Here is a 19,714-nt window from a genome sequence, read left to right as displayed (position 1 = left end):
TTACTGTTATTGTTATTATTATTATTACCACGCACTACCTGGTTCTAAATATATCCCCTCTAGCGTGTAGCAGGAAGAGCCTGACCGCACAGTTTAACACACACACAGAATCGTTCATTACGTAGTGCAGGCGCTCCAACATGCTCCAGTGTTTGAAGAAAAACCGTGTGAGCTTCAGGGCCTGTGTTTTTAGCTGTCTGCCGATGTGCCTGAGTGATTTTCCACATTATCACCAGGTTTTATTTAAGTATACCTCAATTGTAACTCACAGTAGCCGCGCAAGCATTGTGAAAGAAAAGCAATTTAAATAATTATTTGGCAGATTTTATTTCTCCCTCCACGCTTGTGTCAAATACGAATAACGGTCTGCGGTAGTCACCTCGATACGTCGCGACCCCGGTAACACGCTAGCTTGTATGTGCGTTAGCCGACCAAATTACCTCTGAAGCCCTTTGCTTTGTATGGAGGCATCACTAACGGGGTGAGAGTTATGTTATTGGTAACACACTTAACAGCAGCTATGTACTTAAAGTGCACACGGCTACATCTTTAAAGCAGCCAGCCTTTGTTATCTGTGTTAAAAACGCTACTGTGCTGTAGAGTTGGCGTCTGTATACTTCCAGTGTGGAGCTAAGTTAACTTCAGTCTGTCTGACCCTTCTGAACAGTCGCTACTTTCGCTTGTATGTTTAGCTAGCTAACGAAAACCACTCACTTTGCTAGCATCGTTTACAATATGCATTTATGGGGGTTTACAAGACGTGTATTTATATGTACACTAGTTTGTGGTTAAAACAATAACTTTACAGTAACTACGTGGCACCTCTCAAACGGCAGGAAGGCTGAGTTGACGGCGTACTGTTTGCTCTGTGTCCCTGTAGGTTCATGTTCCGTCGTGACGATGAGGAGCGTTGTTGTGCTGTCACTGCTGCTGTTCAACATACATCATGTTGTATCTGCACCCAAAGGCGTCGCTGCCAGTCTTAAAGCCAAGTGGAGCATGACGCCCTTCCTACTGGAGACAAGGTAGTACTCTTCTCTAACAGAACATGGCTGGCATTCAAACAAATCTGCATGGAACAGGGCCACAGCCAGGTTAAGTTCATGAGTTCAAGCCCCAGTTGCCCCCATTTAAAGCCCTGCAACTATCTGTTGTTTTTAACATTCATGACATTTATTCTTTCGAGTTCAATAAAAAAGTCAAACAAAGGTGAAAAATGTCCATTTTAATGTCAGTTTATCCAAAAATATCTATGGTTTGCTTGAAAAGTACTTGAAAGGGTTAAGGGCCAGTTGACACGGATTGGCAATTTCTTTTTGATGACGATTATCACCCTGTTGCTTCTCACAAATGAAGCTTCCATCAATCCAAAAGTTATTAATGCAATTAGTTTAGTAACCCATTAGTCCTTTTTAGAATTGTGATGATTGATGACTTGTAACAATCCCAGATATGCCTAATGGGTGTTACCTTTTCTCTCTTAAGTTATTGAATGAATTGAATATTTTGGAGTTTTACATGTTGCTCTAATTATTTTCTCCTGATCTTGTACAAACAAATATTTATCCAAAATATTGTCTGTAGTTTACTCAATGAAAATGCTAGTTGCATGGCTGATTTTGTTGATTTGTTTGTATAGGTGTATCCTCCACAAATTCTATTTGAAACATCTGTACACACTGCCGAAATACAAACTTATCATTCTTATTTAAATCAACATAATTCTACATTAAACTGGAATAATTTAAAGTCACCATGTGCTAATTTCTAATTGTAGAATGCAGTCTCTCTGCAGGCTGTTCAAACATCAAATTTCCCACAGTAAATGTACCTCAGTATTCTCAGTGGTTGCTATGGTCTTTGCAACAAATACAGATATAGCTCACACAGTTTAAACTAGATGTATTTTTTATTGTGTTATGTTGAGAATATGAACAGCTTAATTTGGCTACCTAAACTTATGTCTTCATAATGTAAACATGTTTTTTTGTTAACTTAAAACAATTGGCTAAATAAGTCTGTGCCTTTAAAAAATTATGCACACAGGTTTTTGCTCAGATTAGAATTTTTGCATCAGCCAATATTGTTGTGTGTGAAAATATTTTAATTGTGGTTTAAACTTCCTGCATGATGTGAGGTCTTTGTAATGCTGTATGATTTTAGGGTTAGGCACATTAGTTGAGTATCTAAAATTAGTCTGTAGTTTATCTGTAGCCCTAAACTGTAACTGTGGTTGCTGACTTCTGCTGACAACTCTCATTTTCTCCTGCGCAGCGAGTTTATTGGAGAAGATGGGAATGAGAAATTCTGGCAGTTTGTTGATACTGTGAAAGAACTTACTGTATACAAGCATGGAGGTATGTTTTTCAAATGTGGTATTACCATATATATCTGGACTTTTTAGTTGGTTGTAAGTGTTATGCATGTCAATTCTTTAATGTAACTGTGTGCCATTGTATTGAATTGATGTTTCATGGTGTAAATCTAACGTAAATGTAGTTTCAACTACTACTACCTTAGTAGACATAAGGCCTACATCCCTCTGGGATTACTAAAGTTACTTACTAAACTACATGTTAAGATGCTGTCAGATTATTAGAAAGGGTTCTATGTCTAACTTGATTACTAAAAAGCCTAATTATTATGCTGTTGTTATTTTATAGAGTCTGTGCGCTCGTATTACAACTTGATCCTCAAGAAGGCTGGCCAGTTCCTCACAGATCTTCAAGTTAATCTCCTCAGATTTGCTCTGGCCCTACGGTCCTACTCACCAGCTGTCCATGCATCCCAGCAGGTATGTTGTGAACATTTTTAAAAGCTAAATGTCATTGCTAGAAAGAAGGTCAATTTCCTGTTTGATGAGCTTGTTTGTTGAATAGGATGGGATGATCTACAGTTTTCCCTCATGGTTATCTGTTTCTCTATTCAATTCAATTCAGTTCAATAAAATTTTTTTGTATAGTGTTTTAACAATCAGAATTGTCCCAAGGCGCTGTACAGAGACTTTTGTATTGTCCTGACTTAAGAAATCACTTTTTAATGGCATTGATGCACTCGATGATACATTTATCTCATTTAAAAAAGTGTTATGCTTTTAAGTGAGTAATGGCCATTAGTTAGTTAAATGAGGTGTTTGGTCGCAGTGTAAATTAGTGTGGTAATTAAAATTGCTCTTAGACAGCATATGAATACCTGTTACTGAAGATTCTTGCTTCTTGCTGCCAGATACCTGGCAGCCCTTCCTCCTACACAGCTGAGCCACCTTTGGCTTGAGGGAGGAAGCAATTGAGACCCTCAGTATGGCTTGAAGATGCTCGACCTATTATAGTTCATGGTTGAGAAGAGCTTTTCACACAAATATGTGTGAAAGTACAAAATATCATGCCTCAATTGGCCCATGGGCCGCAAGTTTGACATCCATGCTCTAGACTGTGGAGTCTACAGTCTAGAGAGTATTGAGATGTGCATTGTGATTCATAAGGAGGTAATGCTGGCTTTAGTAATTAGAGACTTGCCATGTTTTTTCCTTTGATCCAAACTGCAGCACATTGGTGTGATCACATGCATTTTAAAATACACAGTCCATGAGGGGACAACACTAGATCCTGCCAGTGCAAGGGCTGTATTCTGCGTTATTGAACATTTTTCTTCGTTTTACAGATAGCCAGTGATGAGCCTCCGCCTGAGGCTTGCCCTGCCTTTGTCTCCATCCATGGTCAACACAGCTGCAGTACCAAGGACATCAAGAAGCTCCTGAAGGCAGCTGCAGGCAGGTAACATGGAATGGCACTGTCTCCCCCTCTGTAGAATACATTAGAGCTGAAGTTTTAGTTCAAAATCTTTATACTTTTACTGACTCTAGTGTCTCTTAACTACATTAATTTTCTCTATGTTTTCAGGCCAAAACCATATCTTTACAAGAATGATCACATATATCCAGGGGTCAACAAAACAGATGTGCTAGTTGTGATTCTGTATGCTGAGATTGGAACCAAGAAGTTCACAGCTTTTCATAAGGTGCTGTCAGAGAAAGCCGAAAAGGGCACGCTTATGTATGTCCTGCGGCATTTTGTAGCGGTAAGTAGCATTGGTCTTACATCCATTGTTCCATAGACTATGTGTTTTACCTTGCAGTGAATACTGTCGATCTAAGTTATGGTCATTTTTTTATTTTTCCACCCAGGGACGCTTGGTCAAGTCATAATAGACATAATAGATGTTTTTAAAATGTAGCCAGTTTTAAAATTCATGTAGCCAGTGTCTATAATGGCTTTTGTTTATCTATGCTTCTGCGTACCCCTTCTGTTTCATGTTGCTTAAATAGTATTTTTATTAAAATACTGTCAAACTCATAAACTTCACAACAAATCAGAAGAATTAACATATTCTTACAAAACTAACGAGACACAGATGGCTTTGAAGCATGAAAGATGCTTTTCTTTAAGACTTACTATGTTGAAGAAAAGCAGAGTGTGGGAGTGAAAGTCTTCTGACTGTGCTTGTGAAAGACTGAGCCTGTGCTTTGACTCGGGGTGACATTAGCGTCAAGGCTGAATGTCACTGAATCTCCTGCTGAATGTGGCAGCCCATGTGCTTTTTGTTCGCACTGATAAAAACATTTAATAACTTTCACAGACTGTAGTCTTGATAAAAATCAGTTCTGTTAACAGAGAGTTTACACTTAGTACACACACAACATGGTCAAAGGAAGGAAAGTGGACATTTTGGCAAGAATGTCACCCTGAGACTATGGCATTGTGGCTGTTGTTGCTTTCAAACATATGTACATGTGTTATGTTTGTATGTATGTCCAAACAACAGCAGTTGCAGGGGAGTAGTCTGTTTTATTGGAAAGATGCATTTTATGACAGCACTAACCTGAAAGTCACCAGGGGCTCCAGGATGACCTATTCTACCGTCTGTGTAAATTGAGTATTGAGTAAGTTCACAATGTGTGCGGCTGAGACAGCAATACTGCAGTTCAGGGGCTGCATCTTTTGAAGACAAATGGCATCACACTGTTACAACAAGGTTGTCCCTTTTGGAAGGCTGAGATGTGTAGCCAGGGAGCAGATTATTGTTTGTAGCTTATACCTGTACCTATACCAAGATTTTGTGTATGCTAGCTATGGTTACATTTTTAGAATAAAGTTGATTTCAATCTTACATTTCAGCCACAGCTATCGCTAGAATGATGCAGCTAAACCAGTTAACGCATTTTCTTGGATATGAGATATGTTGGAGGAATAGAGATTATTATCAGAGTGATTTTAACAATAATATATGTATGCTACAGAATCCGAAGCCCCAGAAGATGCTTTTATCTGGTTATGGTGTTGAGTTAGCTATCAAAAGTACAGAATACAAAGCTGTGGATGACACCAAAGTAAAAGGTTAGTTGACCAAACACTATAATATTGAACCTTACTTTGTCAAAGACATTTAAACCCCAATCTTTTGCTTCATAGATTCAAAGACTGTTGTAAATGCTGAGGATGATGATAATGATGAAGTTCATGGATTCGTTTTTGGAACATTAAAGTAAGCTTATGGGATCAATTACACTAACTGCTACAAAGATGTTCTAATCTCTTGAGTTTTCTCAATGACTTCACATCAGATACAAAGAAATTCTTTCATTACACTGTGTCCTGTTATTCTTTCTTTCTTTTTTCGCTTTTAAGGAAAGCTCACCCTGACCTCAGGGAGCAACTTGTAGAGCTTCGCAAACATCTCCTTGAGAGTACCAATGACCTGGCCCCTCTCAAAGTGTGGGAAATGCAAGGTATCTATTTTCCATTCAGCGCTATTGTCGATAACACTTGAAGTTATACTGACATGAACACCCAACTGTAAAGTATCCAGTGCATTATTGTAGACACATTTTTCCCAGGTAGTAAAGTGAATTGATAACCATGATTTATTGATTTTAATGAAGCTCACAGAATATAAATATCTTACTTGACAGTTCTTGGTGACAGCAGGGATGAGCGCTGCTAAATTAAACAGAGTAGCTTTTATTTATTTAACATCTGTCCAAGCACAAACAACATTTCTGTCAAAAACTTCATATGAGCAGTGTAAAAATAACAAGCAAAACTTTTTTTAAACCTTTTTAAAGTTGAAAATAGAAAAACTTTCAGTCAAAGATTTTATAACTTGAAAATCATTTACTCACATAACAATGCAAGCAGAAAGGTTTAATGACATGAAGGGACTACTGTGTGTAAAATACAATATGTAATTGCAGAAAGTCAGGCCTGGTTTTAGAAGTTTGACTACTCTGATACATGCTTTGGTAAAACTCTTAAAAACATTTTTTTTAATCCAGCTAGGATTGATAGCTATATTACATGACAGGGGACCACACACATGTTGAGTCATTAGGTGTTTTCAAGTCACACAGTTCATTTAGCACTCATAGCACAGCTGATGTAAATTCTCCGTAGGTAATTAGTCTAAAAGTATGTGTATGTGTAAATGTGGATAAATTTGATTATTTCATCTTTGCAGATCTTAGCTTCCAGGCAGCTGCCAGAATTATGTCCGTGCCAAAGTTTGATGCTTTGAAGCTCATGCGAGACCTCAGTCAGAACTTTCCAAGTAAAGCCAGGTAAGAAAATTCTCCTCATTTTCTCACTTGCTGGTTGACTGGCACACACATTTGGTACAGTTCCAAAATCTATCTCAGAGCCCTACTCTTGAAATTACAATGTGTGAATATAAGCATAACCGCTGATGTTAAGGGCACATAAAATGTTCATTTTATAAACTTATTTATTTAAGCATGAATACTGCCTGATCCGGTGACACTCCTCAATAAATGTATATAAAAAATATAAATCTCTATTACAGAGATTTAATTATATTTTTGACTTTTGCTTATACTTTGGTTCAGGCAGCTTGTAATAACGCCAAAAACTGCTGAGTAAGAGTTGGGTGTTTATAGGGAATTGACTGCAAACGCACCATCTTGAGGACCCACAGGTTTTTGGAGATTAAAACTGGCATTTTACTACTGGCTGGGGATGTGGTAAAAGCTGATGGTGACTGTACATGTTTTACTGTTCCCACAGATCACTGACAAGAGTGGCCGTAAAGCAGGAAATGAGAAAAGAAATTGAGGAGAACCAAAAGGTGCGATATCATAAGCAGTGTTCCCACATGATTGTACAAAGGGGGTATCTTTGATAATATCCGTCGCTACTGCACACATTTTATTTCAGAGTTTCTAATCTATACCTGCAATAAATTCCATAATTGGACATTTTATTTTTTTCTTTTCTCCTGCTCTCTTTGCACAATTTATCCTTTCTACTTAGTGCCAGTAACAACTTTAATGTTAGAATCACTCATCTAGTCGGTTTTGGCATTAGACTAACACTTGGAGCTTGTTCTCTCAGCATCTTAGTGAGACCATTGGTGTTCACCCGGGAGATGGAGAACTTTTCATCAATGGACTGCACATTGATCTGGACATTCACAATCCTTTCAGGTAGGAACCCAGTGGTGGTCTACCCAGGCTCTCCTCAGGAAGCCTCAGACCTACATTTAGGTGCAGGCATCCTGCTGCAATGCTAGTTCCCTTCACACAGCTATATGTTTTAAAGATAACCAGTGACTTTGTACTTACAGCATTTTGGACATCCTCCGAGGAGAGGCCAGGGTGTTGGAGGGGCTTCATAACCTAGGCATAAAGGGAGAACATCAAAGCAAGCTACTAAGGTTACCTGTGAACTCAGTAGATGACAGCTATGCCTTAGATATCAGACATCCAGCTATAATGGTGAGTGCTGTCCAAAAGCATTATTCTCTAGGCCCATATGAACAGTGAAGGTGTTTTTTTTTTTCTTTTTTTCCACTCAGTGGATCAGTCAGCAGGCTATTGCAACAATCTCAGTCCCACCAGAAACCTCAATTATTAACTTGGAAGTTAGCCAAGAAAACGTATCAAATTTCAAACTTGCACGATTTCATTTTGCACCTCTGGCCATTTTAATATTCTTAGTACTATAAAAATGTCAGAGATATAAAGAATAAGATATTAAACCTGTCCATTTTCAATCAAGATGTTTGTAATTTCAGCTAACATTTCCCCCCATGTAGAGGCTAAGATTATGTGCTGTATGTGTTCCTGAAAGAGTGACGGTGACAAAGGAACAGAGAGAGCAAAAGAAAGAATACTGTTAGAGCCAGATTGGCTACCAGTAACAGATTCCTTTGCATCTGTGATTCTGGTCATTTATCAATATGTCTTTATACAAGTAGAACCTCAGGAAATATACTGATAATATACAAATGTCTGGTCTTCTGTTCTGCTGCTGTAACCCGTGAATATATTCATCATGTCTTCTTTTTGTCATAAATGCTCCAGTGGATGAATGACATTGAGAACGACCCCATGTACCACAGCTGGCCGACAGGTGTACAGGAGCTCCTCAGAGCCACCTTTCCTGGAGTCATCCGGCAGATAAGACGCAATTTCTTTAACCTGGTGAGTTTATCAGAACAACATACATGCAACACTACTTAATAACAGGTAATGGTAAGACCCAGGTTTGATAATAATTCCTTTGTTTTCAGGTGCTGTTCTTGGATCCATTGCAGGAAGAAAGTGTTGAGCTGATGAAACTAGCAGAGCTCTTCTACAAGCACAAGATCCCCTTGAGGTTGGTGCTGTCATTTCTTATACTTCCACATCTGTTTATGCAGTCCACTCTTGGAATTTATAATCTTTACCAGGTTGTGATTCTTATTTCACCTGCAAATTGAATACTTGTTTTGTCCCGTTTCTATAGAATTGGATTTGTGTTTGTTGTCAACACCAAAGATGAGATTGATGGCTTCTCAGATGCAGGTGTTGGATTTTACCGTCTGCTAAATTACATTGCAGACGAGTACGATTTATCCCAGGCTCTGATGTCTATGGTCTCAGTAAGTATATCACATATATAAATCTCTGTTGTTTTAGCAAGTGCTTCTTGCCAGCTCATATCTCTTCGTGTCTAAGAAGTCAGTTGCTTTATTGTGCTTTGTGTTATCCCACAGTTTTAGACATTGTTGGACTAGATGAGTCAGTGGGCTTTTGCCACTGCTATCAGTTTTTTTTAGAATTAGAAATTGACAGTGGCAGTGGCAGGGATGTGAAGCCAAGTCTGAACTGATTTGCCACTCTCTTGCAGTTATACACCAAAGTAGACGTAGGGGAGACGTTGTCTGCTGATACAATCTCTGCATACCTGAAGAGAAAATTTCCCAAAGCCAATTCTGAAAAGATTCTAGGATTAGAATCTGAGTATGACTATAAAAGAAAGGTAAGATAAACCTCTTCTTCTCTCCTCTTTGTGTTACATTAAAAGAAAAACAATTACTCTAACAATTCTTAATAAACAGCAATAGACTTGTTCATTCTATAATTTTGTTGCTCCAGGAAGGTGCGCTCTTCTACAAAAGGAGTGGCCTGGGTGCACTGCCTCTGGCTTTATTTAATGGAGTTCCTTTGAGCCCAGATGAGATGGACCCAGAGGACCTGGAAACCATCATCCTGCAGCGCATAATGGACACCACCACTGCCTTTCAGAGAGCTGTCTTTATGGTATGTGAAGAGATATATATATATATACACACACACACACACTACCGTCCAAAAGTTTGGGGTCACCCAGGCCAGTTTTATACCTTCTCTGATTGGCACAGCAGTTTTCAGCTGTGCTAACATAATTGTGCAAGGGTTTTCTAATCATCAGTTAGCCTTTTAACACAATTAGCTAACACAATGTACCACAAGAACACAAGAGTGATGGTTGGTCCTTTTTAACCTCTTTTTGTTAGGGTCTTCAAACAGTTAAAAAAAATGCAGTTGTATTTATTTGTTTAAATATGTTACATACGTTAAATAGGATATGCTTTACCAACCAAAATTACCCTATTCATTTTGACAGTAGAACTTTTTTGTTGTGATTTACTCATCAAAAGTAAACAAACATCAAAAAGAGCACAGTGATGAAAGCAGTTTAAAGGAGGCTAATTCTAGGCATTCAGAATACTGTAGTAAATATTGAAAAGCATATTACCTGATTTTTAGCTTTTTTCCTTTTTACTAGTTTGCTCTTCACCCTTCATTGCATTTATGTGTGCAGTACATCCTTATTAGATTGTTCTGGTCAGTGATGCAGCTCACATTCTTTTTGTTCTGTACCTTACAGGGTCAGTTAACTGAGGGCTCAGATGTGGTGGACTATCTAATGGAACAGGCCAACGTGGTTCCCAGGATGAATCCTCTTATTTTAAGCACAGACCGAAAGTACCTTGACTTCACAGCCACCCCAGGTGACTTATACCACTCATCTTACACCATCCAGCATTGATTTATTGTTTATATTTTCTCTCATCTTATACTTCCTTGCAGTTGTAGATGATTGGGAGGACACAACTATGTTTTCATACTTGGACTCCAGAGACAAAACAGCAATGATGGCTAAGAGAATGAAGTACTTCACAAATAGTGGTAAGAACATATTTATTTTTCTTGCAAATGAGCAATATTTTGGATGAATGCAACGGTATACGTACCTTACATATTCACAGTGTAATAACAATTGCACTCTTATTTACTGAGCACTTTAATATCAGCAGTATCTAAACATAATTAATCCTATGCTGCTTTACTGATCTATCAAAATGTGGAATTGACCATTGTTAAGGCAGACAGGCTCTGCCTCTAGCAAGATCATTGCTGGGTTATGAGACTGGCTTTGGGCCAGCAGTATAAATGGTCATCAGAGCTGAATTCCTCTGCTCAGGCCCACTGTGTAGCTGCAGTGAGGCTGAGGAGGCTGATTGCATCCTCCCTCTGTGGACTAGCAGACTACCTGCTTTTCTGACTGGCTGGGGGGACTAAAACTATGACAGGTGGCACAGCTCTCCTGTAACATGCTGAGGAGTCTGCCAGATCTCCCGGTCTCTGACACCCAAGCTGGCCATGCATTGTTATGCTTGTATCTAATATCATCTCACTTTTTGTCTTACAATCAGTTTATAATTAGGTTAGTACTCTTCAGTCAGAGTGGCTCAGCTACACTTGTCTAACACTCCAATTATACATTCGGAGGCCAACTCATTATGTACAGTATACCTTTACACCATCACCTTAATGCAATCAGTTATACATGAAAGAATATTGTCATGGTGGTTGTTATGTTAACCCAGAACTACAATTGAGCAGATGTTGGGTGACAGTCAGTGCTACATATGCATTCAGTTCTGGAATGATAGTGCCACGACAAAATTATCTCAGGCTGGTCCACCAACTTGACAGTGAGTTCGGAGTACACCAGTGGCCTCACTGTCTCCAAATCTCTATTCTGTAGAACACCTTTCAGATGTGGTAGTGGAATGGAAAATGGCCACTGAGTGTTTATCAGTCCAGAATCCTTCACCCAACCTTGGCCAGCCAAAATCTTTTACCAAAATCTTCTGTATATAACATGATGGATGAGTTAAATGCTTTTTATCTGTTTGCAGTACAAAAAAAGTTTCTGTTCTTTTCTCATAGGTGATGATGGGGTAAGTCCTGTGACCATGTGGGTAGCTGCAGATTTTGAAAATGTTTCAGGACGAAAACTTTTGCTCAGTGCTCTGAAACATGTGGTGAGTACAGCTGACTCGCTATTCTTATTTATTCTTATTTTCTTCTCATTTTTCTTCTCACTTATCTCATTTTGTAGGTTATGTTGTACTACTTTTTATGGCCTATATTATATAAGCCACTGATGCACAACTTGCAGTTGGTGCATGTACAGCTACAAAACATGTCAACTGAACTCAATATCTTGAAGTAAGATACTAATTACAGTGTAAATAAATCAATATGTAAATTCAGTGTGAATTGTGTGCTCTCACAAACTCAATCAATACAGACGTTTCCTAAAGAATGTAGCTACCGTTCATTCATAAGATTAATTCAAATAATTAAAAAAGACAAGATTAATTACGGTAGATGTAAATTAGCTTATTTTTAACGAATAAGAAAGTTAAACTTTACTGTTACTTATAAGCTTTTACACTCTCTTCCTGTGGCTCTTGCTCATTGACATCTGTGGTTCTCTGGATATATGAGAATGTGTGATATTAGTATAAATTCTATCACTGTTTTGTTTGTGTGTGTGCAAGCAGAAGGCCAGCTCTGGAGTACGTGTCGGGGTAATAGATAACCCCAGTGAAAAGCCCAGCGAAGATAACACTGTGCTGTACAGGGCTATCTGGGCCTCTCTACTCACCCAGAAGAATAAGGCTGCAGCAGAGTTTGTGCATAAACTCCTGAAAGAGGAGAGCAGCCAGCTCCTTCAGCAGGGGACCAAGATGAAGGACTTACTGATGCAGGTAAAGAAGAAGCTGCTTTGTTAGAAATAATCTGATTCTAAACATCTTATTTTCACTGTGAGTAAATGTATGTTGTTTCCTGCAGATGTTGATACACATGCAGAGAATGTAAATAGTGAAGAAACAAATTGGCATTGATTTTTCTCGTCTATATATATATAGTTCTGATTTGACAAACTACATTTTTAGGCTATCATCTTGTGAAATGTTTTAACCATGGCTTATCGTCCTCTTAATAAAAGATTTATTATTTTCAAGAACATGCCACGACACTCACAGACAGCAAAGTAAACTAGCATGGACAGAAACAATCGACAAGTGCAGTTTATGTGACCTAAGAGGGATTTCTGCACAATACAGTTTGCTAGAGGTTTTCAAACCTGATAAAATATAAATAAATAATATAAAATATAAAAAAAGTGTGCTACCCATACTGATACTGTCAATACTGATACTATTTCAAAATCTACCTTTCTCAAACAACTAAGTTGTTAAAAATACATTTGTCTACGTGCTGGTCTTCAAATGTTTACTTATGTGCAGGCCTGTTCACGTACAGATATGATGCTCATCGGCGTTAGTCGTGACATATATGTTACATCTGTAGAAGTGTGGCGTATTTCAGTATTATACTATTGTTTAGGATGATTCCAGCCAGTGATTCGAATCGGTAATTTTGCCAATGACAATTTAAAGAATTTCATCCCATCAGTGCAAAATTGAAGAGTTCTTGAAGAATATACTGTGTTGTAAGTAGTAAGTTTTTTAGTTGGATTTATTTAGTTGATTTTTAGTTTCACCCTTTTTTGGACAAATCTTAATATTGTTTTCAACTTTATTTAAGAATGGCTTTTATGCCGAGTTGATAAAGGTACTACCAAAGGAAAGATTGGGTATCAGCTCATGCTGAGATTTGTCTGACACTGCTGTCTTGTTTTAAGTGCACAGTCAGAGAAAATGGTGATTGATGAGCCCATATTCTCCTGCCTGTCGTGGCTATCAGCTTACAGAATACATTTAGAGCACACATGATGCTCCACACCCTGTGGATATCAAGGCAAACAGCCTGCTCACTGTCAGTTCCACTTGAAATGTCACAAGGGCTTTCACAAGACAGGCTTTACACAACAAATCTTTAACTAAAAAGTGCTGGTTGTGTACCTGGTGTCCTACAGCTGATGGATAGCCAAGCTCCTCCTCGCAGTTTGTGTTTGTGTGAGCCACATGTGTTCAGCCAGGCCTGACCATCACTCTGCTACTGTAAGCCACAACCACCAGTGTTGCCCATGCTACAGCATGAAGTATCCACCCACACAGCACTGCATATATGCAAACAAATTGTTAATCATTAATCAACAGATCAGCTGACAGGAGAGCTCCTATCTCCCCCATCAAGAGTACGGTACATGTTTGATTTGGGACCTACTATAACAATTATACCAACCTTAAACAATGCAGGAAGAAATGCAATGGAAATAGCAGTGGAAAGATAGGAGGTAGCTGTGTGACTTGAGACCCAAAGCCAAGGGATATGAGTTTATTATTGGCTGTCAGACTTGCTGACTGGATTGTGCTGACATTATTGGTATTTCACCTGTTCTCCTGAGGAGAGAAACGTTGGAGAAACTAATAACCTGACTCCACAAACCTTCCACACTCCCACACCTAATTTGTTATAGACAAAAATGACTGGGGTTTAATTAAAAGTGCGTTACAATAATTACAAATTGATTAATCTCATTTTCACACATGTGCATTCCTGACAGGTGTAGCTGAAATATTTTATGTTTGAAAGCTGTCATTGTGCTGATACAGGGCGTCAATGACATTGTTATTTTTTTTTTCTTATTATTATTATTTTGTTTTTGCCTTAGATGCAGCATTTTTTTTGCCAATGCATCACTTTGTTTTTGGACAGGTTGGAGATCTGTCCTTCCACTATTCAATTGGATCCTTGAGTTACATCACAATTTAATACATTATGTCACAAATTTATTAGAAATCAATGTATTTTGTATTTATTTCTGAGCTGATCATTGTACCTGTTTTTCCTACTTTAGGGCATGGATATCGATGCCTTCGAGAAAAAGTTCAACACACTGGAAGTAGATTTTATCCACAGTCAGCAGCTGTTTTGTCAAGATGTCCTGAAACTGAGTCCTGGACAGCGGGCAGTGATCAGCAATGGCAGGGTGAGTGGACACAAGCTTCAACATGGCTCCGTTAGGCGTCTTTACTAACAACCAAAGTTGTGAACTGGTGTCACATGAATCGGACTCTAGTTAGAATTGAATCATGAGTACTTTAAACTCCAGTTGATCTCAAAGGACTCTTAAACACCAGTGACTTTGTCCCCATAATCATATTTATGTTTGTCATTATTTGTGCAGTAAATCAACTGGCAGAAGATACATAATTCATCCTGACAGCAATCATGCTGCACAAGCAGGAACTTCTGGCACAACAGCTCTTTAAAGTGTTTATAAAATACTAATTCTTATCTTCAGTTTAAATGAAAAAAATTCAAACATGGCTGATGATATCAGCTTTAATTGGTGTCTTATCAGGGACCTCTGAACTCTTGTTCAGAAGTCTTGAGTGTGGCTTTCTACCAGCACTTAAGAGAGAAACTGAAATTACAACAAATGTGTGCTAATGTTTTATTTCCTGTGCACAAGCATCTACCTGACTATTGTATATTGTTATCAAAAAAAACAAAGGGTAGGTGTGACAACTGCCTGAACAAAAAGCCAATGACAGTCAAAACATATTTTAACTCACAGCTTCTCTTTTCTTCTCCTCAGTATGACTCACACACTCAAACACACAAAACAAATCACCTCGGCCAATTGTAAAAAATGAAATGCAGTTAAAACATTTAAAACACCTTATGAAAATAAAAAAACATCACTTACAACAATTTTCTACATAAATGTGCTAGTAATACTTAAAAAAATATTCAAAAACCATTTAAAACATTGTTAATATTCAAAGGTAGGGCTTTAGGTCAGTTTAAGTAATTTTATGTGTGCAAATGTACAGGATTCTTACTTAATTTTAATAAGGATTTAAAGCCAGATTCCTGTTGGATAGACCACACTGTATTGTCACCAAGGACAAGCATTGGTTAAATGTTACCTGTATTGTTTGCTTTTGTTTGTTAATAGTAATGTATTTGCTGTTACTGGGCTGCTCTTTTTCCCTCTTGTGTTTTTAGAGTACTTTGTTACTGCCGTCAAATCTGCTTGACATCCATGTCTCAAAGGTCACAGGTGGCACTGTGTGTGTGCTTGTGTGTTTTTATTGTGTACAGAGCTGATGACTGATGACTCAGCAGCAGTAGCAGCATTGCGAATAAGAGGGACCAGCCTCTGAGCTGGCACTAACAATTAATATGATCTTACATTCCTATGCTGCAGTGGAAGGGCTCTACTCCCTAAACAGGATATAGGGGGAAAAACAAGCAGTATCACTAGATAGCATGACTTTAAGTGGATAAAACACAGTGTCACAATCACATTACATTTACCATCCCTTGGGCTTGTTGTAAATAATACATGCTGAGATAAGAATTGGAAAAGTCGTGGTCTGACTGCATTATTTTCTTCCTGTTAGATCCTTGGTCCATTTGAAGAGCAGGAAGAATTCACTGTGGAGGATTTCCACTTACTGGAGAAGATTACACTGAGCGGTTCTGCAGAGAAAGTCAAAGCCAATGTTAAACAGATGGGGATAAAGCTGAAGCAGTATGTTTATATTTTATAGCTTATTTATCTGAAATAAAACGTCCCTTACTTCTCATTTTAGCTGTCTGCGGTGGAAATGCCTCTTTTGCATCTTTTTGCATATTTTAACCTTTTTTTCCTTTGGGTCACTTTTGTCTTTCCCCCCACTCTCAGCCATAACTGATATTTTTTTATCTAAGCTCTGTTTGACGTCCCTCCTAACACAAATTCTTAATGATGGACTGACCTCTTTTCCCTCAGTGCCAGTGACTTTGTCATGAAAGTTGATGCCCTTCTAACTGCAGCTCCCAAAGGAGAGGTCAGGCGGGATGTCCACTTTGTTAAAGACAACCACAGGTGGGAAATGTTTTTTTTTTCTGCTGTCTCACACTGACGTCCCGTACTTTTTTGTTATAATGGACCTGAAATTCGCTTTGCCATCATTTCATGGCAGTGCAGAAATGCGAATCTTTTGACTTGCAGTTTTGCTGAATAAGGATTGTACAAGCTTGTTTTGTTGAATCCGCTTTGGTGTGCTGTTCTCGTCTTCAGTGTGCTCCATCTCTCTCCGCGTGAGAACGAGGTGTTCTATGACGTCGTGGCCATTGTTGACCCCCTTACCAGAGAGGCACAGAAAATTTCTTCTCTCCTAAATGTGAGTTGTAAAGTTGTATTCTTCTCCTTTAATTCCTGCTAAATCAAAGATGCTTTAACATCACTTTCCCTGAAAGGAAAGGTAGCTGGCCCAGCAGTTCAGTTCAAACTGAATTTTGTCTTTTTTCATCCTTAGATTGACCGTAGGATCCATGTTCACCTATACATAACTTTTTATAGTTCCGTCTGGTAAATTTGATCTGGGAAAAATGCCTTAATTGACTCATACACTTTCCAGAAGTGAATGCAAGCATGCTCATTTATGTTATAACCAGATTATTCTCTACATAATTAGGTTTGTCTGCTGCATTAAATTATACTTTCCCCAAAATTTTGATCTTCTCTTTTGGTGAATCCTGCAGGTGCTCAGTCAAGTGGTCAATGTGAGACTGCAGGTGTTTATGAATTGCAGGGCCAAGTTGTCCGAGATGCCCCTCAAGAGGTAAGTCCAGCTCCAACAGTAATTACATTTTCCTGTTTGGCTTGTTTGTGTATCCTCTCACTGCTGCAGACTTAGCATCTCTGCCTCACTCAGTCCCTTTGTAAGATTATACTGCACAGATGCAATCTGCTTAATAACACCACGTTATTGCTCTGGGCCTCCACTTGCATCTCTGGGCAAATTGCTTACAACTTTCACTGCTGAGGTTTAAGCCATGCAGTATAAAAACAGTAGTAATAAAAAACAGTAGCAAGTGAAATGGTGAAATTGTCCAGCGGCATTAGGACTGCTGGGTGGTTAGGTGTTATTGTTGTTGTTATGTAGTTGTAGATGTGTTTTCTTTTATTTATGTGATACTTTACTTTTGTGATAGTAGGGTTGGGCGATATGGCTTAAAAATAACATTTCCTGATTTTTTTCACATAAAACCTGATTTACAATTTTTTTTCCACTTTGCTAAAAACAACCCATTTTAAAAATGATTTGCCCAATGTAGGCTGTTTTTAGGTGTCCCCCACTTGGCTGCATGCCTCAGTTTGAGGTGCTGAAATAATAATAATATAAAAATAAGTTAAAATGGACAATGTGTAGTTACCGTAGGTTAAATTTTCAGCATACCTACAGTCATGTGAAAAAATTAGGACACCCTTTGAAAGCATGTGGTTTTTTGTAACATTTTTAATAAATGGTTATTTAATCTCCGTTTCAACAATACAGAGAGATTAAAGTAATCAAACTAAACAATGAAAACTGAAGAAAAGTCTTTTCAAGATCTTCTGTAAATGTCATTCTACAAAAATGCCTATTCTAACTGAGGAAAAAGATAGGACACCCTCACATGTATTCCCTCTTAAATTGGCTCAGATCTCACACAGGTATATCACACCAGGTGCACATAATTAGTAGATCGTTACTCTGCATGTTGAATGAGGCTTGCCCTATTTAAACCTCAGACATTTAGTTTGGTGTGCTCCTGACTGTTGAAGTGAGAGTGAGCACCATGGTGAGAGCAAAAGAGCTGTCAGAGGACTTCAGAAAAAAGATTGTAGCAGCCTATGAGTCTGGGAAGGGATTTAAAAAGATCTCAAAAGATTTTGAAATCAGCCATTCCACTGTCCGGAAGATAGTCTACAAGTGGAGGGCTTTCAAAACAACTGCCAACATGCCCAGGACTGGTCGCCCCAGCAAGTTCACCCCAAGAGCAGACCGCAAGATGCTAAAAGAGGTCTCCAAAAACCCTAAAGTGTCATCTCGAGAACTACAGCAGGCTCTGGCTACTGTTGATGTAGAAGTACATGCCTCTACAATCAGAAAGAGACTGTACAACTTTAACTTGCATGGGAGGTGTGCAAGGAGGAAACCTTTGCTTTCCAAGAGAAACATCAAGGCCAGACTGACATTTGCCAGAGATAAAGTTGACAAAGACCAGGACTTCTGGAATAATGTGCTTTGGACAGATGAGTGCAAAATGGAATTATTTGGACACAACAGCAGAGGACATGTTTGGCGTAAACCAAATACAGCATTCCAAGAAAAGAACCTCATACCAACTGTGAAGCATGGAGGTGGAAGTGTCATGGTTTGGGGCTGCTTTGCTGCAGCAGGACCTGGTCAGCTCACCATCATAGAATCCACCATGAATTCTACTGTGTATCAGAAGGTGCTTGAAGAACATGTGAGACCATCAGTTAGAAAATTAAAGCTGAAGCGGAACTGGACCATGCAACATGACAATGACCCAAAACATACTAGTCAATCAACCAAAGATTGGCTGAAAAAGAAGAAATGGAGAGTCCTGGAATGGCCAAGTCAAAGTCCAGATTTGAATCCCATTGAGATGCTGTGGGGTGACTTGAAAAGGGCTGTACGTGCAAGAAACCCCTCAAACATCTCACAGCTGAAAAAGTTCTGCATTGAGGAGTGGGGTAAAATTTCCTCAGACCGATGTCGGAGACTGGTAGATGGCTACAAGAACCGTCTCACTGCAGTTATTTCAGCCAAAGGAGGTAACACTCGCTATTAGGGGCAAGGGTGTCCTATCTTTTTCCTCAGTTAGAATAGGCATTTTTGTAGAATGACATTTACAGAAGATCTTGAAAAGACTTTTCTTCAGTTTTCATTGTTTAGTTTGATTACTTTAATCTCTCTGTATTGTTGAAACGGAGATTAAATAACCATTTATTACAAATGTTACAAAAAACCACATGCTTTCAAAGGGTGTCCTAATTTTTTCACATGACTGTATAACCAGTTATGGGCAACTAGTCAAGTCTGTATCATGGGCCAGGCTGTATCTAACAAGCCAGAGCACCTGCATCATGATTGAAGGACATTATTATTTATTATTATTATAAAAACACAGCACAGAGTGCGACACCTTTACTCTTCTTCCGCATCCCGTCTAAACTCTTAGTCTGGCATTAGGCTACAGTCCTCTGTCTCTCGGCCGCAGCATTCAGCTGTCTGTCCGGTTTGTGGACATGGTCCAAAAACTTGTGTTTTAAAGATCTTG

At 38.6% G+C, this 19,714-nt stretch overlaps 1 protein-coding gene across 3 annotated transcripts in view; it reads left to right on the top strand.

The window, feature by feature from the left end:
• The first annotated feature begins 357 nt into the window (after positions 1-357).
• uggt2 (UDP-glucose glycoprotein glucosyltransferase 2) overlaps positions 358-19,714 on the top strand; it is a 31,780-nt gene continuing 12,423 nt past the window's right edge. For all 3 annotated transcript variants that reach the window (XM_028393020.1, XM_028393019.1, XM_028393018.1), the window contains exons 1-27: positions 358-481; positions 881-1,025; positions 2,275-2,357; positions 2,664-2,794; positions 3,661-3,773; positions 3,900-4,077; positions 5,297-5,393; positions 5,469-5,541; positions 5,685-5,785; positions 6,514-6,613; positions 7,077-7,137; positions 7,404-7,495; positions 7,636-7,786; positions 8,375-8,494; positions 8,584-8,669; positions 8,799-8,934; positions 9,183-9,314; positions 9,431-9,595; positions 10,206-10,329; positions 10,409-10,507; positions 11,555-11,649; positions 12,175-12,381; positions 14,442-14,573; positions 15,997-16,127; positions 16,368-16,463; positions 16,659-16,761; positions 17,123-17,202. In XM_028393020.1, the coding sequence (XP_028248821.1) occupies positions 901-1,025; positions 2,275-2,357; positions 2,664-2,794; positions 3,661-3,773; positions 3,900-4,077; positions 5,297-5,393; positions 5,469-5,541; positions 5,685-5,785; positions 6,514-6,613; positions 7,077-7,137; positions 7,404-7,495; positions 7,636-7,786; positions 8,375-8,494; positions 8,584-8,669; positions 8,799-8,934; positions 9,183-9,314; positions 9,431-9,595; positions 10,206-10,329; positions 10,409-10,507; positions 11,555-11,649; positions 12,175-12,381; positions 14,442-14,573; positions 15,997-16,127; positions 16,368-16,463; positions 16,659-16,761; positions 17,123-17,202 (3,011 nt within the window). In that variant the 5' untranslated portion in view covers positions 358-481; positions 881-900. The remainder of the gene's footprint in view (positions 482-880; positions 1,026-2,274; positions 2,358-2,663; positions 2,795-3,660; positions 3,774-3,899; positions 4,078-5,296; positions 5,394-5,468; positions 5,542-5,684; positions 5,786-6,513; positions 6,614-7,076; positions 7,138-7,403; positions 7,496-7,635; positions 7,787-8,374; positions 8,495-8,583; positions 8,670-8,798; positions 8,935-9,182; positions 9,315-9,430; positions 9,596-10,205; positions 10,330-10,408; positions 10,508-11,554; positions 11,650-12,174; positions 12,382-14,441; positions 14,574-15,996; positions 16,128-16,367; positions 16,464-16,658; positions 16,762-17,122; positions 17,203-19,714) is intronic.

Source organism: Parambassis ranga, chromosome 21 (assembly GCF_900634625.1).
Source record: "Parambassis ranga chromosome 21, fParRan2.1, whole genome shotgun sequence".
In the NCBI taxonomy this organism is placed as follows: Eukaryota; Metazoa; Chordata; class Actinopteri; family Ambassidae; genus Parambassis; species Parambassis ranga.
This window is presented reverse-complemented; position numbering and strand designations above follow the sequence as displayed.